This window comes from Sminthopsis crassicaudata, chromosome 6, assembly GCF_048593235.1.
Source record: "Sminthopsis crassicaudata isolate SCR6 chromosome 6, ASM4859323v1, whole genome shotgun sequence".
NCBI lineage: Eukaryota > Metazoa > Chordata > Mammalia > Dasyuromorphia > Dasyuridae > Sminthopsis > Sminthopsis crassicaudata.
Window position 1 is genome coordinate 29,779,206 of NC_133622.1, and position 26,465 is coordinate 29,805,670.

General features: G+C 38.4%; 1 protein-coding gene across 1 annotated transcript; it reads right to left on the reverse strand.

Moving 5' to 3' along the window:
* UGDH (UDP-glucose 6-dehydrogenase) lies at nt 1-25,116 on the reverse strand. Its single transcript, XM_074276686.1, has 12 exons — nt 24,900-25,116; nt 17,683-17,851; nt 9,524-9,625; nt 7,927-8,127; nt 7,598-7,795; nt 6,966-7,113; nt 5,919-6,013; nt 4,209-4,339; nt 3,759-3,892; nt 3,082-3,173; nt 2,865-2,975; nt 1-897 (listed from the first exon to the last, which is right to left on the reverse strand). Exons 2-12 carry the CDS (start codon nt 17,842-17,844, stop codon nt 787-789), a joined length of 1,485 nt encoding a protein of 494 aa, XP_074132787.1. The 5' UTR covers nt 17,845-17,851; nt 24,900-25,116; the 3' UTR covers nt 1-786.
* Between the last annotated feature and the right edge of the window lie 1,349 nt (nt 25,117-26,465).

The window sequence follows — 26,465 nt, forward strand, 5'->3', positions numbered from 1 at the left end:
TGTAGCAAATAGTCCAGGCTATTTATTTATTTTCTCTTAGGATGAATAATTAATTTCATACACTTTAACTTACCCAAAAAAAAAAAAAAAAAAAAAAAAAAAAGACTGACTGACTGACTCTTTGAAACAACAGTAAGCAATTCAATGTGTTCCCACTACTTCCCCCACTAAGGTGTTAAGGAATGTTTTGTCCATTTTTCACTTGGAAAGACCAAGAAAGCACATCTTCTATGTATGCAAAGATGACAAATGAGATCCAAGTCTATCCACTCTCCTCTCTTTTCCTATGATCAGAGGTCCATGGTTTACATGTTAGACAGCATTAACAATCACAGCCTCTCTAACTAGTCTCACTTCATGGCATTTTCAAGAGTCAGTTTGGTATTTAACATAAAAATGTGAAGTCCTCAACAAAACACATTTAGTGTTTAAAAAAATACACTGATGAATAAAACACAGAAAGGTATAAAACTGAAGCACAAGTTATGAACATATTTTAAAATAAGAAATCTGAAGTTTAATTTTTACAAAAATCGATACCATTAAGATCATACTTATTTCCCATTTTCTCATTCAACAACTGACAAAATATTATAAAAATATAGAGAAAATAGATCTACATTTAAGATGACTAGGTATGCTACCAGCCATGTAGCTTTTAAAAACTTGATTTGAATCACTAAAAAAATAAGTTTTGTTTCCTTAAAAACACTTCATTGGTTTGCTATTTAACATAATATGGGTATTCATGATTCTGCAATACTAAAAATACAGCAACGACACGACCTAGACTCTTGGCTTCTTGTTCGGCGGGTCCTGGAGACTGAACTTTGGAATTTCACATGAAGGTGCGTATGGAATTCTCTTTGAAGATACCTTCTTACCAATTGTTTCAATCTAAAAAAAAAAAGGCAGATAAAAGAATTACTGGAAAACACATCTTGTAAATGTTAAACCTATAATGGTAAAAGAAAATCTTGTAAGCTAGTGAATGTAAGAGGAAAATATTTCAAAATTTAATTTTTCCTAAATACAAAATAATCTTTTCATATTCTCTGGACTGATGTAAGCAAAGAGTTCATTTATTTTATGTTCACTCAATATTTCTGAATCAAAGCCAAGTTGTATTTTTCCAATATGGACACATGCACAAGGATCCCTCTTCTCAAACTCAAAGAAAAAAGAAGTTTATACAAGCGCTACTTTGGTCTCAAGTGAAAAAAATTAAGTGAACACATGAGATAGTCTTCAGTTAAAATGCTCATTATGCCTATTCCTGAAAACATCCACAAGGATGGTTCAAGAAACTAAGATCCTCAGTTCCAACGACGAATTACACTCCCCCCCCAACTGCTGGGACTAGCTCATTATTCTGTCTCTCTAAAAACTAGATTCCCCAAAGTTCAGGGAGAGTCCCCGATGAACAGCAGACATGAAGGTGACACTTATGGGAAGTCTGCCTTTGGAACAGCTAGCTAACGACCTGGCCCCAGCCTCCCTCTTGGCTTCGGGTTCTATGTCGCCCCAGACTAGATCCTTGTCAGCACTGAGCATGGGTAAACATTCAGGGATGTTTTCTGACTGACAGACATCCTCCTCTGGTCCCTGGGTGCCCAGGCATAGTAATGGGGGCCTGGGTGGGACAGGAGCAGTGGGTACTGCAATCACCATCCAGGGAAGCTTCTCCAGCTCTGACCAAACTTCCTGCTTAACTTGGGAAAGGGAAGGAATGGCCCTTGAAGTAATAGGGTTCTGTGGTGCTTTGTATCTTAGAGAGGGATTTCTGACTGAGCGTGTCCTGAACTCTCAGTGCAGCTTTAAGCCACTGAAGCCTCTGGGACACCCGGATCGCTGGAGGATCACAACCATCTGTGGGGCAGAATGTGGAGATAAGGAGGCCAGATACGGCGACCGCACCTGGGCTCCGAGGCTAACCAGCAAAGTCATCAGGACATCCGCCTGGAAATTCAACCCAGTGAGGAAGAAAGGGGAACAGAGCTGGCTGCAACCCTACTACCTTTCCTGCCCCGGGGCAAATCACCTAGAGGAACCACAGATTCCTCATCTGCAGCAGGACAAGGAAGCTGGATCCAACCCCTAAACATCCTTCCTGGTTCTAAATTCTATGAGCCGATGATGAATTTCCTCATCTGTTAACTGTTATATTAACAATGGAATATAGTGTGAAGCAAGGGCTTTATACAATTGAACATGCTGTGTTAAATTATTAATTTACAAGGGAAAAAATGGTGGCTCAGAGAGATTGTTAAAGACTAGAGCAGAGACATCTGCTTTGGTGGCCTGGGAGTCTCTCATGTGCACCTTGAACCAGATGAAAATGTAATTGGGAAATAAATATTTAACAAAAGACAAGTACCATATACACAGATAATGTTCATATGGAGTTTTCAAAGTCAATATGTAGCCCACAGGGGTGGATTATCTAGTATGGATTAGTATGTTTCTATGTGAGTTTGACACCTTTGGACTAGAGGATCTCTGAAGAAACTCCAAGTACTAATATCCTATGAGTCACTGATTTTATCCAAATTTAAATAGCTATTAACCGATGAAATCTGAATTAAATCTCAGGTTTAATTTAGGGACTTCCAGTCCTATGTGCTGGCACTCACCACAATTTTACGTACCACATATTCAAGCAACACTGACCATTTTAGCTCTATCCCTCACTGTTAAATTGAACCAAGGATTGAAATAGCCTGGAAAACCAAATGTAATACTCCCCGAGTACAAAGAGCCACTGTGTTGTTACACTGGACAGGGAAAGGAAAATGCTTAAAAAGAAAAAAAATCCTAAGTCCCAGAACCTTAAAAAAAAAAAAAAAAAATCAAGACCGATTTACCTGGAAGCCAATGGTTTGTAACTCGTTGTGAAGGTCATCGAGGACACGTCGACCATCAAAGATAAAGGCTGGCTTCAGCATTTTTTTGTGAATACGTTCATAATCCAATTCCTGTGAAGCCCCAAAGGAAAGCATTGAAATATACAGTGGCCACCACAACGCCAGCTGGTATTAGAGCACCCCCACATTTTTCTTTCTTAAGTTTGTGTCACCTCACCTTGAACAGATCCCATTCAGTACAAATGACAACAGCATGGGCTCCATCACATGCTTCGTATGGATCCTTTGTAATGGTCACCAGTCGGGACACTGAAAACATGAGAAAAGTAGAAATAAGAAGGGAGAGGGAGGTTCCTTGAAATGATCAGGGTAGTTTTCCTTTTGTTCCAATTTTTCTTTCACAAGATGACTAATGTGGAAATATGTTTAATATGATTGTATGTGCGTAGCCTGTATCAAAATGCTTGCTATCTTGAGAAAGGGCAAGGGAGATAAAAGGGAGGATGAAAAATCTGGAATTCAAATTCTTACAAAAATGAATGCTGAAAACTAAAATAAAATTTTAAAAAGAAATTATCAAGGCAGATCATAGCCCATGGTTAGTAGATGTTTAATAAACTAATACAATTTTTACCCCGTGTGAATGACACTTTATTTGGTAAGCACTTAAATTGCAAGCTCAAATTATAATCCATTTCAATTCTAACACTCAATATGTTATAAATTGTTTTGGCTTTAATGACAAAATTAATTTTGGTTCAAAAGCTCTCCAATACTTAAGAATTTAATTCATGGAAAGAACTAGATTGACTATCAAAGGGATTTCAAGAAGAAAATGAATATGATCTAGAGCTGACCTCAAGAAACGTTCATTGTTGAGAATCAAAGACTAACCTTGGTCATCCTCTGAAACACCAGGATGGGAGAGATCTACAACTATTTGTTCCCTTGGTACTTTAGGATCATAAATATGGAGATGTGCACCTTCATCCATCAAATATTTGCTTATGTAGATACTAGAGGATTCTCTGGGGGGAAAAAACATCAATATTCAGTTAACAGGTAATGCTTTTTAATTGAACTAGATTTAATCTGAAAATTAAGCTAACTAACATTGTTATGTATCAATAACAAAAAAATACTATGCAAGTCACTATTCTAGTCATTCTGATTATAACTACAAACACAAAATATACCCAAAAAAATTAGTAAATTCAAAATAATATTACTGAGAATATAACAGGTGAGGTTTTAATCCAGATGTAAATATTGTGCCATGTAGCCAGGTTCTTTGGAAGAACTAGAATATTTCCCAAATGGAATATGATTTTAATGAACTGATACCTTGTGTCTCCAGTGTCCTTTTTGAATGCAAATCCCAAAATAGCTATCTTCTTGTCAGTGACCGTATTAAACAGACTGTCTATAATCCGGGAAGCAAATCTTCTTCTCTGGTAGTCATTCATATCTATTACCTACAATTATATGCATAATTATAGTAAAAAAGTGATAACAAGATTCATTACTCAGTGTTTTATTTTTGAGACTGTTTTAAAGGTTATAAAGTTAGTCTTATGAACAAACACCTCAAAATTAACTTAACTTCCTCTTTTTTGGGCTCTCATACCCTTGTATATTTATACTATCCTCACTTGATTTCTCTAACTTCGTGTGTCTCTTTTCACCATCTTTCACTCATTTTTCAAAGTAATCTTCCCAGGACAGAGGTGGGACTGGGTCACTTTCCTGCTCAAAATTTTCCAGTGGCTTTCCAAACCTTACCAGACAAAATACAAATTGTCCATTCATGCAAACCATTCCCTGTAACTAAACTACATCCTCTACTGTAAAATCCTCCATGAAGACTTCCTTAATTCCCTTAGCTGAAAACTGTCTAGTTCAACTGCCCACCACCAACTCATCAGTCAGTATCTTGGCACACAGTATACATCTGAGTGCTTCTTAAATGAAATGCATTTATTTGATTACAAGCAGAGAGTGGGTTTTGCTACCATAATTCTAAACTTCTAGGACAATCCTATAACCTGCAGGTTTGAGAAACAAGACAAAAGCTCCCAAAGAGATGTGCCACAAGGACCGATGCAAGATACCAAATTAATGACAACTACTGAAGTCTGCAAAGACTGGGTGAGATTATTTGGGAAAAATTTTAGACGGAAGTATATTTTTTGACACTCCAGATCTTTGGCTGAAATCTGAGAAACAAACAAATAAATAAGGAAGATTCAAGGAAAAAAAATTTCTCCAAGCTATTCTTTAATGACTTTAGGTTCACAATCCTTAGGCTCATTCTTTCCCTATTTAGAAGCCCTAGGAAACAAAATGAAATAACAGTAAAAGTAATAGACTTATTTATATAACATGATCTATAGTTTAAAATGCACTTTCCCCACAACTGTGACAGAGAGACATTAAGAGAATTATGACTTCCATTTTTCAGAAACTCAACTGTAGAAGGCAAGGTGACCTGCTTGACTTAGAGCCTGGACTCCTATTTTGACAAAGACAATCTTCTCTCCACTACTGCAAGCTGCTTCTCTAAAAAAACAAGTAAATAACTTATGGCTAAACTAAATAAATGATTTTGTGCCCATTTGGCTAAAAACACACACACACACAAGAGTTTTGGGCTTTAGGTACTTTGCAAAATTCACTGAAAGTAATTAATGTTTGGTGACAAGTTCAATTTTAATATTAGAAGACAGATGATTAATTATCAAAAATTTTAACATGGGTCAACAAAGAGATGCTACAAGTTTAGAAGCTTGATAAATAAAACTATATTACTTCTTAATTTTTTTCCTCAATAGTATTTTATTTGTCCAAATACATGTAAAGATAGTTCTCAATACTCATTTCCACAAGATTCTGTGTTCCAAATATTTTCTATTTCCTTCTCCCCTGTATCACTCCTTATTAATGGTGTCATTCTAGTGAGGCACTTAATATGTCAAAACATACTTCAGATTTAAAGGATTTCAGGCCTTAAGAGACAGAATCACAAAGCCAAGTATTCATCACAAGTATTCATACCTGTTGCCAATAACGAGCTACTTCAGGCAAATTCAGAGCTTCACAAAGATAAACCAAATTTAAAACATCTTTCTGGAAACAGCTCCCACCAAAGCCTGATTAAAAAAAAAAATCAATTAAAAACCAAACATGTTCACCCCAAAACAGAATTCTAAACCAATAAATTCAATCTTGTAAATAAAATATATAAGGGTCACATCCAGTTAACAATATACCTGAATAAAACTATTTTTCAGGTTTTATTTTGGCTACTTTTAGGATTATTTATTTAAAATCGGATCTTTTTTTTCTACTACTTCTCAGCTAGGAAACAATTAATCCAGACTCCTATTTCAGAAATATAGGGAGGATGAGAAATTATAGAGGAAGATAGGTGACATGGGTAAGCGGAAATCTTTACAAGGTCACCAATATTCTATAGTTTTAAGAATATTATTCTCAATTTTTCATTAGCATATATATATATATATATATATATATATATATATATATATATATATATATATATATATATATATATATATATATATACACACACACACATACATACATACACGCCTCCCAAAATATAGTAAATTTTTATTATTCCACAAGAATATTAATAGTCTACTTTCCAGCCAAAGATACAAAAATTGGTGGTAACATTTATAGAAGGTAGGTTCTTCCCCCCCCCCCCCCCCCCCCCGCAACTTGGTCATAGAAGGCTATAGTTAAATGAGTATCTTCTAACCCAAATCTATCATTTGCTAGTTGAGGAAACTGAGGTCCATGTTTGGATTAAACAGCTAATTGTTCACAGAAAGCAGCTTCATACTTAACCTGTTTCCAAACCATCTCCTCACATATTTCTTGCCTGTTTACCACTTACAAATGCAAACATGCTGAAATATTTTCATCCTTATCTAACCAGTCCAAACTTACAATATAGTGCTCAATAGCCTCTATTTCACCTACAAAGTCCTAGGCAAGATAAAACTACATTAAGCTACTGGGATGCCTTGCAGAAACCACTCTCCTGTATAAATTGTGAGAATATTATCTACTTACCAACGCTGGCTTTCAGAAACTTATTTCCAATTCTCTGGTCCATCCCAATGGCTGTTGCCACCTCTTCTACATCAGCTCCCGTTGCTTCACATAGGGCACTGATAGAGTTAATGCTGCTAATTCTCTGGGCAAGAAAAGCATTAGCTGCCTTAAAAAAAAAAAAAAGTTACTCTAAAACAAGAATGTATGTAACAAATTCACTGAGATTGCATTTAAAAAAAAGAGAAGCAAAATAAGCAAGATTAGAGTAATATAGGGAGGACACTAACAACTGTGGAGCCAAATCAGCCAGGTCATCTTAGAGACAGGTTTGTGCTAGATATGATTTTAGGTAAAAAAGGAATAAAAGAGGAACAACAAGCAAAGCTATCCAACAATAGTCACTGCTTTGATCTATTCCAAATTGCATTTTATGCTCCTTTAAAGGTGTCCAGAATATTTTACATTTAGCAATTTGATATTCCTGGTGAAAATTATTTTGTAATACCAATCTATTCCAAAGTAAAAGAAGGCGACATTCACAAAGATGGTCTTTTAATCATGCACAAAAAGTTTCTGCGTGGTGTTTCAGGATTTGAGAGAGCAATACGTAGCACTAAGTTTTACGTGCCAGTCATAAAACCGATACCAACCAACTTAGAAAGCTCTGAAGACCAGGTGTTGGTTGTGAGGATCTTTTCTTTGGGAACCCAGTGTTCGTAGACAGCAGAGAGGGCACGCACGGCCTTCTGCCCCTCGGGGGTTTCATCGCCACCAATCAGTACCCGATCAGGGTTCCTTAGGTCCTTGATTGCCGTACCCTCTGCCAAGAATTCGGGATTGGAGAGCACCTAAGATTCCCGAGGAGAGGTGAAAAGTTTTAAAACCAAGATTTTATTTATTACTATTTGTAGTATTATTTAAATTATCTTATTATTATTGTAAAGAGATAAGAAGTATCTAAGGTTTCCATTTCTCATACCTGTAAGTTCAAGTTAGGTTTTGTGTTTGCATCAAATATTCTCCGTATACTTTCTGCTGCCCTGACCGGAACAGTGCTTTTCTCAGTCACAATTTTGTACCCATTGGAGTTCTGTACAATCCGTCTGGCACAAGCTTCGATATACTTCAGATCGGCGGCCCGACCTTTTCCCATTCCATAAGTCTTTGTTGGTGTGTTAACCTAATGAAAATGTAAGGTTTAGAAAGAAAAAAGGCATCATGGAAATGTTCCTGACCTTTAAGGATGTTTCATAAATGCATAAGTCCATTAACCACTTGAGAAGGGAAAAAACAAGCTAGCAGTTACTTTATTTAGTAATTATATAAAGCTCTATCAATTCAAACCTCTATAAATCTCTGTTAATTCAAAGGAAATTAATAGTAACATTGTGTTTAGGCAGTGACAGAGTGGATAAAGTAGCCTAACAATCACATAACACATAACAGATCACTTAACACATCAAATTTTCAAAAACGAGGAGGGCTATCATGTCAAAGAGGAATTAGCTTGGTTCTACTTGGCCCCAGAGAGCAGAGCCAAGAATAACTGGTGGATACAGCAAGTATGGCACACTGGACACAAACTAATGGACTGAAAGCCCAAAATTCCAGTTCTGCCTCTCACACCCACCAGGCAATGTGAGCTCATGGATCCTCTATTTCTTGTAGCTGTGAACCTAGAACGCTTTCAAGGCCCCTTTCAGTTCTACACTCAACATCCTTTGCTCCTATAAGCTGTAAAGGGGCACATTTTGGTTGAATGTAAGGAAAGAAACCTTGTCACCGAGGTTTTGGAACCATCTCAAAGTGAAATGGGCTGGCCACCCTCAGAGCTGGTAGGCCCCTCCTCACTATGGATTTTTTAAGCCAAGACTTCATGACCACCAGTCAGCAGAGGTAGAAAAGGGATTCTTGCCCAGATATGGGTAGAAGAGAAGTCATCTGCTGTTGTTTAAGTCTGGCCCCGCCATGTGATTTTGGGAATACAATGTCTTTACTGCTGCAGTCTATCGGAAAATGAAGCTAGACTAGATGAATTAATTACAGGGCTCCTCCTGCTTTGATTTTCTAATGTCTTTTGAGAAGATGTTCTGCTTATTATAAAAGATGAACAAGAAAACAGACCAAATCCAAAATAACTCCAATAGACTTGGGATGGCAAATGCCATCCACATCCAGAGAAAGAACTATGGAGACTGAATGTGGATTGAAGCCTACTATTTTCAGTTTTTTTTTTTCTTTCTTGTAATTTCCCCCCTTTGTTCTGTTTTTTCTTTCACACCATGAATAATATGGAAATATGTTTTAAAAGACTGTACACAGATTGCTTACAGTCTTGGGTAGGGGGAAGGAACAGAGGGAGAAAAAATTTGGAACACAAAAGTCTTACAAAAATGAATGTTGAAAACTAAAACAAAAAATTAAAATTAAAAAAAAAAAAAAAAAAAAACCCAAACCAGAAAATAAAACATGTCACAGGGCTAAAAGTGCTATCTTTACATCAACTGATTTATTACTAATTTTTATAAAGAACTAAGAATGCAGTACATAGCCTACAGAAAAAGAAAAACACTTACAGAAATAAACACAAGATCAGCATCTCTGATTGCAGCATCAATGTCAGTAGAAAAAAAGAGATTCTTCCCCCGACAGGATTCAACTACTTCTTTTAGTCCTGGCTGGGAGGAAGAAACAAATGTTATAAACAAATTCTATTTTCTTAAAAAGCTTATAAAGTTAATGCTAGGGAGTTTTTGGTTAAAATTAACAATTTGAAACCTTTAGTTTCCATATCATGGAGATACCACCAAGCTCATCCTTCCTCCGCCCCCTAGTCTTGTGTGTTTTTTTAAAATAAGTTTCTATCAATTTGTTTTTTGACACCATTATACTATGTTTCTATTTTTAAAAGAAACTAAGAAAGAAAAAAACAGGAAAAAAAGACAACCACAACAGATCAGCATGCTGAAAAAGTTCAGTCTTCTCTTCTAACAAAGAAAACCAAGTAACTAAATCAACTAACACTTTAACCACAGGCTATGATGAAATGTACTGACATCCAAAAGTCCTGTTTCCCCAACTCCCATCTCTCCAAGGAAAGGAGAAAGGTATATTTTATCTTATTTTTTCTAGCCAAACTTGGTCTTTATGATTATATACCTTCAGTTCTGATCTAGGTTGGTCCCATCTAACCAGTTTTGCTGTTGACAATATGTAATGGCTCCCTATTCCAGATTTATTTCCAACAATCTGCTTAACTGTAAGTTCCCCAAGTGTTTTGCTTTGGTTTTCGAACTCTAACACCTAGAACACAAGCCTAATCAAATGTTTACGTTGAAATTAAGTCAATGTTCATATAGGCTAACAAAAAATTCATAAGCAAAAGAACTTTGTCCACAAAAATAAAAATGAATTTCCAAATAAAAGGACAACAATTCACTTTAATGTTGTGTCACTGTTTGCTGAGTACCTGATTTTTTTTTTAAGAGCCAGCTATTCAAAAAAAAAAAAAAAAAAAAAAAAAAAATACTCACATCCATGAAACCAATCAGAAGACCAGTGGTTTCTAAGTCAACATTGGATTTTGCAGTGTCATGATGAATGTTATTAAACTTTGACCCTAAATGCTGGTTATGAAACAGCCATTAATGTCCTTTAAATTTCTGTTATATCCAACCAAGATGATTTTCTTTCCCACTCAATTTTGTGGAGATTTATCAGCACTTAATAAGATAGAACTACAACTTTCTACAAGACAAACACGAGTTAGAAACAGACCCAAGTTTTGAAATGAAATTTGATTCCAAATTGCCACAGATCAAGAATAACATCCATGTTGCATCTCTTGCTCCTCTCCCCACCCCTATAATTCTGAGGCTGTTTTACCTTAGGAAAATTATTCCCACTTGCTTTATAAAAAACAAGTTTTTATTTTCCTACTGCAGTTTTGTAGTTGGTCTAAAATTTTTTTCTAAAAGGTATCATAAATACACTAATTATAGGGCATTAAACTTCTGTACCAACAAGAAAATCAGCATACCAAGAACTACACTTTTAAAAAAATCTGTTTGAATATCTGATTTCACTGGTGTGTGGAAACTTTCTCCACTAACTCTAAACAGCAACTCTTGTGTAGTATCAGAAAGCTGATTAAGCCTGCCTGCGGTCATACATCTAAAATGTGACAGAGATAAGAGACTTGAATTCAGATCTTTCTAACTTCAAGACTGGGCCTTTACCCACTCTACATGATTCTTCTCCTCATTTAACATGAGATCTCAAAAAAGAACTGCTGTCTTTTGAAAATTAGAAGATGATATAACAGGAAAGTATAAGAAGCAGTATTACTCTACCTTTAAGTGTTAATATAGGAAGTTCTTCATGAATTTCAAATTCATTATATAATCATAATTAGCCCTTAGTATTTATACAGCAGTTTTTTCAGAATTTGTCTCTCATTTTGCAAAGTAAGAAAAAGCAAATTGGCCAGCCCATTAAAAATCCTTTCTATGGTTTTATTTGAAACAACAGCAAATAAGCCTTTGTAATTCCCCCCAATTTAATGCCTTTCTGCCCAAATTACCTTAACTATTTCATATTTGTTATCTATTAATTCTGTAAATGCTTAAGTATCGGTGCTCTTCCCCTCTTAGAATGTTAACTACTTAAGAGCAGAGGTTACCCTGATGGACATGGCTCTTTTCAACAATGAGGTGATTCAGGCCAGTTCCAATGGTCTTGTGATGGAGAGAGCATCTGCACCCAGAGAGAGGACTGTGAGGACTAAATGTGGATCACAATATAATTTTCCACCTTTTTTGTTGGTTTTGCTTGTTTTTTTCTTTCTCATTTTTCTCCCTTCGATCTGATTTTTCTTGTACAGCGTGATAAGGGTGGAAATATGTTTGGAAGAATTGCACACATTTAACCTATATTACTTGCTGGCTAGGAGAGGGGGTGGGGGAAAGGGGGGGGGGGGAGAATTTAGAGCACAGGGTTTTGCAAAGGTGAATCTTGAAAATGATCTTTGTACATATCTCAAAAAATAAAAAACTATTATTTAAAAAAAAAAAAAAAGAATAGAGGTTATTTCCCTCTCTCTACTTTCATTCCTTACACTCAGTACTATCCCTGGTACACAGTAGGTAGCTATGAATTCATGATGATGACTAAACAATAATTAACCAATAAGGGAAAGTAATAAGCATTATTTTACTTAGGAACTTCTTAAGAGCACTACTTTATTCTATTATCATCTTATAATGTCATATGCCATTACAGAATGCTTAACAGAACAATTTTTTTACTAATATAATAGAAACCTGAGGTTAGGAACAACCACCATACTAACCCCACTTTGTAGCAATGATGATTTTGTGACATGAAGTTGTGACTTTCAAATTAAAAGTCTAAGCTCTAAACCTTGTAATAACCTCAAAAGCACATTTGTTGGTTGTTTATATACATAGAGATGCTAAATGATATTATTATAAAGTTGTAAATAGAAAGGTATCCAAAGCATTATTAGATAGGTTTTTCTATGTCTTTTTCAAATGAGAACAAGGATAAAGAAAAATCAAAGATAAAGTTCCCCAAACAATAATTTACTGGGGCCAGTATATATAGACTTGCTGTCATAAATTTTTTATTTAATAATTTATCCCTCACCTAAGGAGAATTTGTGTAAGAGTCTACAGTAAACTGATCCATTAATCTAAAGGGAATCTTGAGAGAATTGTCATTTTAAGAAATAACTAAAGATGATCAAAAAAAGTTACCTTTGAAAGTGAGATGGATCTTCAACTAGTTCTTTAATAAGGTATCGCCATTTAGCCTTTTTGATTTATAAATACTTTTCTTACTCTATAAAATGAATTTCAAGAAGGCCATTAAAAAAAAAAATCTGTAGGTTATGGGAAAAGCTTTGCCAAAAAAAATTCTAAAGATATTTGTTTACTCTTTTTTCTTCCAAACAAGGGCCCAAATGATTCTACTAGATAGGAATGTTTCTTACTGGAAGTGGTAGTTCACAGTAAAAGATAACTTTAAAAATCATATATTATAAAAGGGCTTTTATCAGTGGAATGACTGCTAACTGTGAATGCTCCTTGGGGCTCTGTTCTGGATCCTTTCTTCTCCTGCTTATCTCAACAGCTTTGAAGGTTTCAGTTATTATCTTTAGCTAGATTACTCTCAGATCTCTACATCTAACTGTCAGTGCTCATCTTGGCCTGAAAGTCCTATAGGTACATCAGACTCAGCATGTACTGATCAGAACTGATCCATTGCCATTCTGAACTTTTAACATTTAACATTATACATTACATTATGAGAATATTTTAAAAGCTGAAAGTAACAAATAGAAATACCAAAGAATGGACCCATCAAGACAAATAAAGTGAAGTTTTAAAAACACGTATCATTTAAATAATATTCTGATTTTTACACATCCCTACCCAACGATTCTGGGCCTGAGTTTTGAAAGCCTAAATTTTCAAAAGTAACCTCAATATTCAATGATTAGTAACCCAAATAAGTATCAGCCTAAAGAAACTAACTTTCCAGAAGGATGTGCTTTTCTGTTTGAAATTCTTCACCTTAATAAAGTCTAATTATGCCAAGAAAAATGTTCATCCCATCCAGCGATCCGCTAGTAAACCAAGGCCTAACATATAAGAGAATCTTCTCATCTGCCATGGTGTAGTTCTCCTTCCCATCAAGATCCTCCATCTTCTGGACCCAGATCCTGAGACCTATTCCTACCACCCCACCCACTGCTAATCCACTTCCATGGTGGAATGAAAATTCACCCACTCATTATATCCGGCAGGTCCCAGAGCAGGCTTTCCATCCCAGCTCACTATCCAACAAGATCCAGTCCACCTGCCCTACCTTATCCCCACTCCCCTTCACAAAAAAGCTACAATGTGCTAACTGTAAAAGTCCGTGATTCTCCAAACCCAAACTCCTGGCCCTAATCCTCCTTCTCCTAGGTAAGTTGCAGTGATTAGAATATAAGCTTTTAGGTGGCTGAAACTGTCTTGTTTTTCTCTTTATACCTCCAGAATCTAACAGAATACTCAGCACACAGTAAAGTTATTCATATAAATGCTTATTCACTCTTATACAGTTTATATTTGCCCTCTGATTAAATACATAAAAACCTTTTATTTCCTGGTACAAGAAGAACACAGATTAAGAATGCAGTGATTTCATAATTTGTGATCAGAGTAGAAATGCCATCAGTTAGAAAACTATTAATAAGGTGTTCCCCTCCTCAAAAATATTAAGAATTCAAAGATAATGGGCAGTTAGACATATTGGAGCTATCATTGCACAAAGCATATCAAATGGAGGCATTTTAAAGAGTATTATAATTAATGGTAGCACCCCCTCAAAGAAAACAAATGCAAACCACCACACTATATACCACCAAACCCGATAGTCTAATAAAAGATGGAATTTTTAAAAACATAAAATCCAATCCTGAAGAACCAGCATAGTCATGATTAAGTCCTTAACAAGGATACAATTTTGGGGATGTTCTTTTACGGATTTGTGCAATTTTCAATCATAAAATTAAGTGGCAGGGCTAACAGAGAAGTTAGGGAATAGTTATCTCATATAGAATACATCCAGACACTGTGAAGGTTATAAAAACACTGTGAATAATGAAATTTATTATTTTTTTTTTTTAATTTTTTATTTTATTTTATAATTATAACATTTTTTGACAGTACATATGCATGGGTAATTTTTTACAACATTATCCCTTGCACTTACTTCTATTCAGATTTTTTCCCTTCCTCCCCCAACCCCCTCCCCCAGATGGCAAGCAGTCTTATATATGTTAAATATATTACAGTATAATTTAGATACAATATATGTGTGTAGAACCGAATTTTTTGTTGCACAGGAAGAATTGGATTCAGAAGGTAAAAATAACAGTTTACATTCATTTCCCAGTGTTCCTTTTCTGGATGTAGCTGGTTCTGTCCATCATTAATCAATTGGAATTGGATTAGCTCTTCTCTATGTTGAAGAAATCCACTTCCATCAGCATACATCCTCGTACAGTATCATTGTTGAAGTGTATAATGATCTTCTGGTTCTGCTCGTTTCACTCAGCATCAGTTGATGTAAGTCTCTCCAAGCCTCTCTGTATTTCTCCTGTTGGTCATTTCTTATAGAACAATAATATTCCATAACATTCATATACCATAGTTTACCCAACCATTCTCCAATTGATGGACATCCATTCATCTTCCAGCTTCTAGCCACTATGAAAAGGGCTGCCACAAACATTTTGGCACATACAGGACCCTTTCCCTTCTCTAGTAGTTCCTTGGGGTATAAGCCCAGTAGTAGTATGGCTGGGTCAAAGGGTATGCACATTTTGATAACTTTTTGGGCATAATTCCAGATTGCTCTCCAGAATGGTTGGATTCTTTCACAACTCCACCAACAATGCATCAGTGTCCCAGTTTTCCCACAGCCCCTCCAACATTCATCGTTATTTGTTCCTGTCATCTTAGCCAATCTGACAGGTGTGTAGTGGTATCTCAGAGTTGTCTTAATTTGCATTTCTCTGATCAATAGTGATTTGGAACATTCTTTCATATGAGTGGAAATAGTTTTAATTTCATCATCTGAAAATTGTCTGTTCATATCCTTTGACCATTTATCAATTGGAGAATGGCTTGATTTCTTATAAATTAAAGTCAATTCTCTGTATATTTTGGAGATGAGGCCTTTATCAGAATCTTTAACTGTAAAAATTTTTTCCCAATTTGTTACTTCCCTTCTAATCTTGTTTGCATTAGTTTTGTTTGTGCAGAAACTTTTTAATTTGGTGTAATCAAAATGTTCTATTTTGTGATCAATAATGGTCTCTAGTTCTCCCTTGGACACAAACTCCTTCCTTCTCCACAAGTCTGAGAGGTAAACCATCCCATGTTCCTCCAATTTATTTATGATTTCGTTCTTTATGCCTAAATCTTGGACCCATTTTGATCTAATCTTAGTATGTGGTGTTAAATGTGGGTCCATACCTAGTTTCTGCCATACTAATTTCCAGTTTTCCCAGCAGTTTTTGTCAAATAATGAATTCTTATCCCAAAATTTGGGATCTTTGGGTTTGTCAAAGATTAGATTGCTATTTTTATTCACTATCTTGCCCTGTGAACCTAACCTATGCCACTGATCAACTAGTCTATTTCTTAGCCAATACCAAATGGTTTTGGTGACTGTTGCTTTATAATATAGCTTTAAATCTGGTACACTTAGACCACCTTCCTCTGACTTTTTTTTCATTAGTTCCCTTGCAATTCTGAATAATGAAATTTATTTGCAAAGAGTTTATACTAATATACAAAGAAAATACAACATTGTAATATTTACTTACTTCCTTGCTGTGCATCCAGATCACACCAGAAGAAAGACCTTATCCCTTATTAAAAAGATTGAAAATAAGAAACATGGGGGCAGCTAGGTGATATAGTGGATGGAGCACTAGACCTGAAGTCAGGAGGGCCCCGAGTTCAAATCTGACCTCACTTAATATTCCCTAACTGTGTGACTTGGGCAAGTCACTTAACCTCAACTGCCTCAGAAAAAAAAAAGGTTGAAAATAAGAAATACACAGTTCTGCTAAATATCTGGAAATATTAAGATGGGTTTTTTTTTTAAATCTCTGAAAATTTGCCAAAATAGTAAAAATTCTCATAATTCCAATGAAGCAATTTTCAAGAACATCAACTATGATTCTCAAATTAGTGGATTTATTGTTGGAGGGGATGTGGGGAAACTGGGACACTAATACATTGCTGGTGGAGTTGCGAAAGAATCCAGCCATTCTGGAGAGCAATCTGGAATTATGCCCAAAAAGTTATCAAACTGTGCATACCCTTTGACCCAGCAGCGCTACTACTGGGATTATATCCCAAAGAAATACTAAAGAGCGGAAAGAGACATATATGTGCCAAAATGTTTGTGGCAGCTCTTTTTGTTGTAGCTAGAAACTGGAAGATGAATGGATGTCCATCAGTTGGAGAATGGTTGGGTAAATTGTGGTATATGAAGGTTATGGAATATTATTGCTCTGTAAGAAATGACCAGCAGGAGGAATACAGAGAGGCCTGGAGAGACTTAAATCAACTGATGCTGAGTGAAATGAGCAGAACCAGAAGATCACTGTACACTTCAACAACAATACTGTATGAGGATGTATTCTGATGGAAGTGGAAATCTTCAACATAAAGAAGATCCAACTCACTTCCAGTTGATCAATGATGGACAGAGGTAGCTACACCCAGAGAAGAAACACTGGGAAGTGAATGTAAATTGTTAGCACTAATATCTGTCTGCCCAGGTTGCATGTACCTTCGGATTCTAATGTTTATTGTGCAACAAGAAAATGATATTCACACACATGTATTGTACCTAGACTATATTGTAACACATGTAAAATGTATGGGATTGCCTGTCATCGGGGGGAGGGAATAGAGGAAGGGGGGGTAATTTGGAAAAATGAATACAAGGGATAATATTATAAAAAAAAAAAATATATATATATATATATATATAATAAAAAAAAATTAGTGGATTTATGTAAATGATATTATATTCTCTGCTACAGTTTTAGATAATAATTTCTAAAGGAAATGTTAAGTGGATTGGCAAAAGCAACAAGAAAAAATTTCTGGGCAGAAGATGATGTGTTTTTAGTATACTTTACCTCATAAATTGGGAGTGTGGTTGAATTCCATGCATTGATTCTAGATTCATTAACATCAACAACTGTGACCCTAATTTCAGGGCACATATGTGCAATGACACTACACGTAGGTCCTCCAACATAGCCTGCTCCAATGCAACAGATCTTCTTGATTTCAAACATGATTATACTAGAAAGGAAAGACAAAAGAAATTATGAATATTACAATTTAGGGAGAAAATTTAAAAATAACTGGAGAAATTACATATTTGTCTTATTTTGTAAAAATACAAGTTGAAAAACATCTGGAGAGAATTACTATGTGATGTGAGAAATGACCAGAATTGTTAGATTTCCAAGAAAGTGACCTAGTGAGTGACTCACAGGAGTGGAAAGTCTTGAGACAAGGCCACCATATGGAAGGCTGTTGCACAGTCCAGGCAACAAGTGCTGAGGGCTTGAACTGGGCGGGGATTGGGGAGGGATGCAACCAGTGACCTCTGTACAAGCGGAAAGAGATGTAGAAGGAAGCATTGACCAGATCTGGCAACTGATTGAATATATGCTGTGAGAACAATTGAGGATGACATACACTGAGGAGGAAGACCTGGATGACTAGAAAGGGAAAGAAGGCAATGGGTTTTGGAGGAAGGATCAGTTCTGATCTGGACATTGAGCCTGAAATGCCTACAGGACTTTTGGGCCAAGATGACCAAAAGGCAGATATGTATATTTGGCAATCACTAAGGAGAGCACTGACAGCTAGCTACAGAGATCTTGGAGTAATCTAGTTAAAAATAATATTGAAACCCTCAAAGCTGATGAGATTCCCCCATGAGATAAGAGAGAGGGAGGAAAAAAAAGATTGAGAATAGAGCCTTAGGAAGTATTTAGGATTATGTTTTAAAGTGTGAAAACTGGTTTATGTCTATTACTTAAATGTAGAAAAAGTTTAATTTTAAAATGTGTTACTGTATTTCCAGATCAGCTACCCAAAATGTTTCTCAGTCACCCTGACATGTTTATATCTACTGTAGAAAACGGGGTGTGTATGTGGATGTATGTATCCACACACATATGTTTGCATACATACGAAAGCCTTGGTTTCATGACAACTTCTCTGAAATTCCATTCAATTGGTTTTTTCTGGTTCTAATAAATAATACTCTAAATTTAATTCATTTTTCAGATAAGACTGGTGACAAAAATGAGCAGACAGGTCACAAATATTATGACCTAATTTATAAGTATCAGGATAAGTGAATAAAATAGCATACAGTTTCTTATAAATTTGGTAGGCAAGAATCAATTCAGTAAAGTCTGACTACCTAATGAATTAAATAATTTTTTCAAGGGATTTATCTCACCAATATCTGTATTAGTTTTTATAAATTTTCCCAAAAGGATCAACTTATGTGTTTTTAAAAATAAATTTTTATTGGCATCTTTTGTTCTTATATCACCTGGATTTCTCCTTGTATTCCTTCTCCTATGAAACCCCAAAAGACCACCTTTTACTACCAAAAAAAAAAGTTTTAACTGAGAAAGAAAATAAAGTAGCAAAACTAATCAATTCATTAAAAATAATCTTACACATGCAGATTTGCCATACTCTTGGACCTCCAACCTCTGCAACAGAATAGGAGTTATTTATCTCTTCTTTAAGACTATAGATTTTTTTTTTGTTTTCTGCATCATTCATTTTCAATTATTTCTTGTGGTTGCTCTTCTTTCCATTTATATTGTAAATGTACTGTGTAAATTGTTTTCCTGGATCTGCTAATTTCCTTTTGCATTAGTTAATATAAATCTTTCTACTCCGGTCTTTGTGTTGTTGTTTTTCAAATTTTCAAAGTTTCTTCTTCTTGTTTCGTCTTTTGCTCTCAAAGAGCATCATGACATGAGGGAAGTGATGCCATAACATGTGCATGATTTTGGATTTTTCTAATGGCACAGGAATACTACATATTTTGGTACCAGAATTTTTTTTAGCTATTCCAAACAATAGGGATTTTCGAATCCAGTTCTTTGCTACCACAAAAAGTACTACTATTAATATTTTTGTATCTATGGAGACTGTTAATTATGCCTTTGAGGTACAAGTTAACTGTATCTCTGAGTCAAAAACCATGCATTTTTTAACCTTTTTATTTGCATAATTTCAAACTGTTTTTTCAGGATCGTTATACCAACTCACAGCTACACCAACAATGCATTAGTTTGTCTGCTTTTTCCACAGATCCTCCAACATTATTGTCAGCTTCATTCATTAGTTGCCCTCAAAGCACAATCTCAGGTTGTTCAGATTTGCAATTTTCTTATTCAGATCATTCTTTCATATAATTATTAGAGGTTTACATTTATTTTGAGAACTGTTTGTTCATATCATTTGGACATTTCTCTAATAGGTGATGAATTTTGTTTATGTGAATTGTTCATATGTACCCTGCATACCAAAACTTTATCTGAAAAAATATGACACAAAGTTTTCCTTTCAATTACTTCTCTTCTTCAAAGTATTCATTTTACTTTTGCAAAGATTTTCATGAAATCAAAATTGTCTACTTCTTCTTTGGTAATTCAGTCTATTTTTTATTTAAGAATTCATTTCCTGTTATTCACCTCCAAAAAGAACTAATGAACTCTAAGTGCAGATGAAATTACTTTTTAAAATTTTTTCTTCTGGTGTGTGTATATTTTCTTCAGTAGCATGATTAATATGGAAATATTTTGCAAGACTTCACATACAAAATCGATATATTACTAGCCTTCTGAAGGGGTAGAAGAGTAGGAAGGAAATAATTTGGAATTCAGCATTTTAAAAAATGAATATTATAAAATTTAACATGTAATTGGGAAATAGTTGATTATACATACACACAAACACATACATACACACATATAATTCATCTACCTACATTTAAAAAAAATGGTATAATCTTAAATATTCAAACCATGTAGCCATTTTGAATTTAATGTGTAATGTAATTTAAGATACTAAATTAAGCCTAATTTCTGTCAGAATGCTTTGAAGTTTTGCTCTAGGATTTTTTGTTCATTTTTAAACATTCATTAATTTTCATCAGTGCAACACTCAGGCCGATCATGCTATTTTTTTCTCCACTTTCCTGCAGGGAATTTCCAGTGAGAAAACTACCAACAGAGTAGCAACTGCTCTGCAAATTATAGTCTTAGCCAGGTTATAAAGCAACAGACATCAGACTTATTAGAATAGATCAAAGGAACTGGACTACACAAAAGAGAGTCAGAAACTATGCCAATGCTTAATATCCCAGAAAACAAAACTACTTATGAAAAATTGCTGGGAAAGCTAGAAAGCAGCTGTGTGTGAGGAGGTAGAAATATTGGCTCCCTCTTCCAAGCATCACTATTTCTATCAAAGGCACCACTGTTCTTTCAGTTCCTCAGGTTTGTAACCTCAGCATTAAATTGAATAATGCTTTTTATTAGCACAGTGTCTGGCACATGACGGCCATTTAATAAATGCTTGCTTTCTTGATTCCTAATTCTCCCTTATCCCACATAATAATCAATTACTAAAATCTTGCCATTTCTAGTAACTAATCCTCTCTCTACCCTCATAGCTGCCATTTTGGTTCAGGGTCCATAGCACCCCTTACCTTAATTACTGCAACGACTTCCAGCCTCAAATCTTTTTCCACTTCAGCCCTTGCTGCCCAAACTATCCTCTGATTTTCCTTAAGCAGGAATTAGTTAATCCTTGTCATTCCCCTACAAATCAATTCCAACAGCTCCTTACTATCTTTAGGATAAAATTCTTCTGTTTGGCTTTTAAAGCCCTTTACAACCCCATTCACTGAATTTTACTTGCCCCTAAATAATCTGCAATCCAAATAGCCTTCCTCTGTCCCCAGCCTTTGCTGTCCTATCAAGTCTTGAAAGTCTACACCTGGGTTCACAGAAACCCTCTCTTCCTTCAAGATATAGTGACAGAAGGAACAAATAGTTTTTCACCTTTTTCATCTCATGGATTTTTGGGGCCACCTAATAAGAAACCTACAGATCCCCTCTTTTTTAAATGAAATTTGTAAAAGCGTAAAATAAAATTCAGAGCATTTAAAAGGAATTCAATTATGTTGAAAGTTTTATATATATGTATATAAGTATACATATATATAGACCTCAGGTTAAGAAGCCCTGTTCTCCACGAAACTTTTTCTGATTCCCTCCAGACACCACTGCTTTCCCTCCAAAACTACCTTGAATTTATTACTTTGTATTTATTCCACATATACATACTATCTCTCAGCTATGGGCATTTTTTTCTGGCTGTCCCTCATGGCTGTAATGCTCTGATTCCTCTGCTCCAACTACTAACCTCCTCAGCTTCCTTTAAGTCTCAACTAAAATCCTACCTTTCACAGGAAGCCTTCCCTAATTTCTCTTAATTTCAGAGCTTTCCCTCTTTTAATTGTTTCTCATTTATCCCACATATAGTGGGCTTTATGTATTTGTTTTTATGCTGTATCCTCCATTCGATTAGAAAGTCCTTCAGGCCAAAGATTGTTTTTTGCTTCTATTTGTATCCTGTTAGCCCAGTGCCCAGTACGTGGCCAGCCACTTAATAAATGTTGATTGATTGATTGATATATTTGTTGCCTACCCCATTAGAAAATAAGCTTCTTGAGAGTAAAGGCTGTTTAATTCATTGTACTTGTACACCAAAGTCCTACTGTGCCTCCCATAAAACAAGTGCTTAATAAATATTTATTAATTAATGAACTACAGAAAGGTCTCTGTCAGATTAATATTTTATATTAGGGAAGATTTGAAGTAGGGAAAAGACTGAATCCACGAAGACAAGTTAGGAGATTTTTGCTAATTGCTTGGCAACTTAGTCCTGTAGCTCAGGACAGAGATCAAGATAGAAGATAGATTTTGTCATTGTAATGGTTCAAAAAAAAAAATCTGATTTTTGGGGAACCTAGAATCTTATAGCTACCTTTGAATTAGACCCTAAACCTGCCTCCTCATTTCCACATTCCTTTCACAGAACAGTCTAGATCAAAAAGTCCAAATTCCATCATTATACAACCAGGGCCTCTCTGTGCCTTTCACATCAGAGATGGGCAACAGCAGCACACTTGTGAGATCCTAAACCTTCCCTGATCCCTGGAGGGATGTCCACAGGATGATGAATAGCTATTAAAAATCCAGGTCATCCCATCAGTGGAAAAGGTATCCACACTGATAAATCAAGAGGTGCTTGAATCTTAAAGAAGGAAGGTTTCTTTTGTAGCATCCCTCAAACCAGACCAGACGGAGGACAAAGTCAGCCTCCTAACAGTAGCAATTCATGATCCTACTCTGTGGACAGAATCATCACCTCCCTACGAAGCCAAATGGTCAGTGATATGAACTCCCTAAGTAAACAATCAAGCAGACCCATGCAAGGCTTAACCACAAAGACTAACCTTGCGGATGAAGACCATGGAATGGTCTCCCCCAAGTGGCCCAGTCCTTTGTCAACTACACTAAGCAGTCCAACAGGGACTAATCACTTCAACCAGTCTTAACAATCAATGAAAAAACAATGATCAATATCTATTTAGGCCTACAGAGCTCATGTAATATCATTGCTTCTCTTCCCAGCACACTGGTGGCTTGGGTGTGCTTTAAGACCCATTTAATCATAGCTTTAAGTCTATAGCACTAAGTTTTGCAAAGTACATTATGGGTGTTATCTCACTTGCCCCTCAAGTTAACTGTGTTGGGTTGCTGTTATAAGGAAGCAGAACTTAAGGGGTGTAAGACAGGATTTGAAGCCAGGTCTCAAGGACATCAAGTCCAGGGGTCTATCCACTATGATATTAAATGCATAACTGTGGATGACCATGATATAACTCTTCTGAGAAGCCAAATGCAACACTGCTTCGGGACAGCCACTGTGACTACTGCATTTCATCAAAAACTAGAGCCTCAATTCAGAAATTCAGATTTTTGAAACTAGAAGATATATCTATTCTTGTCATACTTATTTCTTCCCTTTATTTGATTCCACTTCATCTTTTTCTGGGCCTTTCTCAGCCAACTTCCAGTTAACCCAATCACTTCCCCTCAGGGCTCTCATCTCCTAGTCCATAGGAAAGGTGCATCTTTACTCCCTTCAGTTTCAGAGCGAAAATCCCGACAATGGGGCTCTCAGCTCCACCTAAAAGGGGAGAGGGCTCCAGAAGATCTCGCCCACCGTCACCTGAGCCACCCCCAGCCAAGGAGCACCACAGCGTCCGATACGAACGCTCAATCAAAGTGGCTTTATTCTCCACCACACGCCTCCCCCGGCCCCGCCCCTTTACTCCCTCCGGCAGAACCTCGGTCTCCCAGCCAGCACGCAGCCCCCCATCCCTCTACTTCCCCGAATGTCATCACCGGTCCCAAGTTCTGATCTTAGCACGGATGAGGTGCCCCCAGTTTGCTATTCGATACTTTTCCCCGGCGGGTTTATGGTTTGAGTTAGTACCACAACAGGGGGACCCAAGACTGATCCCTGCGCTCGTGTCCGAGCAGTTCGGTCCCGGTTCCGAGCTCCTCGGTCCTCCCAGCCAGAACCTGGGAGGGCCCCGAGCTTTCCAGCAGGGCTTCCTCACAGAGGTGGGGTGCTCTCCCGGCAGCCAGGGACGCTCCCCCGGGGGGCGAGGGGAGCGTGGGCTCCGGGGCAAAGCTAGAGGCCAAATCGGCGAACCCGACGGACCGGTGGCGGGGCTCCTAAGCTTTCTCCTGCGGGAGGAGGGAGGCAGCCAGGGGGAAAGGACAAAGCCGACCCCCCGGGGGCAGAGGGTCTTCTAACGGAAACAAAAGGGGTGCGGAACGGAAGGAGAGCCGGAGGTCCCTAAAACCCGGTGACGCGCTCCCTCGGAGGTGGAAGAATTGACAAGGTTAGCTGGAGGCAAAATGGGCAAAGGAAATGAAAGGGGAGGACGTGGGCATCTCTCTCTCACGAGTACAGGGGGCTGGAGGAGGGCTGGGGGCTGTCTCGGTTCTTCCAAAGGGAAAGTTATTGGTGCGGATGCCCAGCCTGACTCGGGCCGGGGGCTTCGGGGCTAGGTTGGGGGCAAGGAGGGGGAGGGCTACCAGGCTGGGCCGGGGGCGAGGAGCCGCCAGGCTGGGCGGGGTGGGGACTTGCAGGGCTGGGCTGGGGAGCTGCGGTCCGAGGCCGGGCCCGGGAGGCGGCCGAGGCAGCCCGCCTTGCAGCTTACCCGGAGGCGGCGTTCCGGACGTTTCAGGGGGTCGTGGTGCAGCGGCGGCGGCCTCGGCACGGACACACGGGGGCGGCGGCTGCTCGGTTCCCTCAGCCTCCCACAGCTGCAGACTCCCGAGCTGGCGCACCGGCCCGGCCCGGGAATTTAAAGGCTCGTGCCCGGAGCCGGGGGCGGCCTCCCAGCCCCGCCGCCCGCCCCTCCTCGGCCCTCCCCCGCGGCCGCTGCAGCCATTACGACGCGCACGCTCGCTCGGGCTGCACGGGGCGGAGCCCGAGCCCTGGGCCCGCCCCTCCTCCTGGACAGCGACCAATCATGGGCGGCCACTTGGGACCCCGCCTCCCCGCTTTACGCATAGGGCGGGCGGTCCTTCGGGTCCCCCGGGCTCGCCTGGCGGGGCGGTGGCCTATGAACCGCGAGTCACCGCTCCCAAGCTACCCTGTCGCCGCCCAAGCCCTCGGGAGCGGAGTCGCGGGATTCCACCTGGGCTTGGGGGAGGGGCACGCCACTGCATTCCCTCCCCCCTCGAGATCCGGGGGCGCGCCCGCCCGCGGGCCAGCTCTTAGCGGCTCCTTTTGGGGTCTACGGAATCTACCGTGGGGCCCCGCCCCTGCACGTGGAGGAATGCTCCCCAGGTCCTACGTGCTTACGCAGGGCGGGGGCGGGGGTGGCCTAGGGCCTAACTTGGGGGGTCCGGGGTCCGGAGGGCCCGAACGCCGGGCGGGTAGCGCCCTTCGGTTTGACTAAAAGGCACAGGAATTGTAGGTTATTGGGTGTTGTTCATAATTACATATATGAAGACGGTAAATGTAGCACATAAAGTTACACATAATCCTGCACCATGTACATCGCGTTATTGTATTGACATAAAGTGTATGTTTCCGTGGTGCCCCACTCCCTGTGACCCCGTTTGCCGGTCTCTTGGCAGAGCATGTCAGCGGCCTGCCCTTGTGTGATGTTCTCTTCTCTAAATTGTACGACCGTCACTGGGAGCAGGTCTCTTGGGGAGCTTCCGGAGGCAGCCTAAGTTTCATCAGTTCAGTAATCCCAAATGCAGCCCGGAGGTAAAGTCCAGATCCTCTATTGTCTCCTTCAAAGTCTCCTCCGGGGCCCGGTTAGCTTTCTTAGAGGCCCATCTCTCTCCTCGGTTCTGAGCGCTCTCTCCGAATGTCTCCAGCCCGCACGGAGTGAAGTTGGAATGACTCTGACCCCGCCTCCAGAGAGTGGGCTTGTGGGTTTCTGACTAGTGAACCTCCCTGACTCTGACCCCGCCTCCAGAGAGTGGGCTTGTGGGTTTCTGACTAGTGAACCTCCCGGAAGTCCAAGCGTGGCCTTGTCCTTTAGTGGGCTTGTGAACTCCGCCTTATATATGTCTCTAAAGGTGTGAAGTCTAACAGGTACTAAGTACGGAATCACCTAGCACCTTGCTTCAAGGCCCATCCATCCGAGTGGGGATGGGGAAATTGAGACAGCCTGAGAGAAGTGACCCGCCTGGTATCACTCAGGTAGTGAGTGTCTGAGGCTGGGGCCTCCGGGCCCAGCGCCCCTCCGCGGGGCTGTGTATAA

Excerpts from the sequence above, each read along its gene's own strand:
- UGDH (XM_074276686.1), bottom strand. The coding sequence starts at position 17,844 with ATGTTTGAAATCAAGAAGATCTGTTGCATTGGAGCAGGCTATGTTGGA. Across the intron at positions 7,114-7,597 it reads CTTCAGAGCTTTCTAAGTTG|GCAGCTAATGCTTTTCTTGC; the intron begins GTTGGTATCGGT and ends TTTTTTTTTAAG. Across the intron at positions 6,014-6,965 it reads GTTTCTGAAAGCCAGCGTTG|GCTTTGGTGGGAGCTGTTTC; the intron begins GTAAGTAGATAA and ends TTTTTTAATCAG.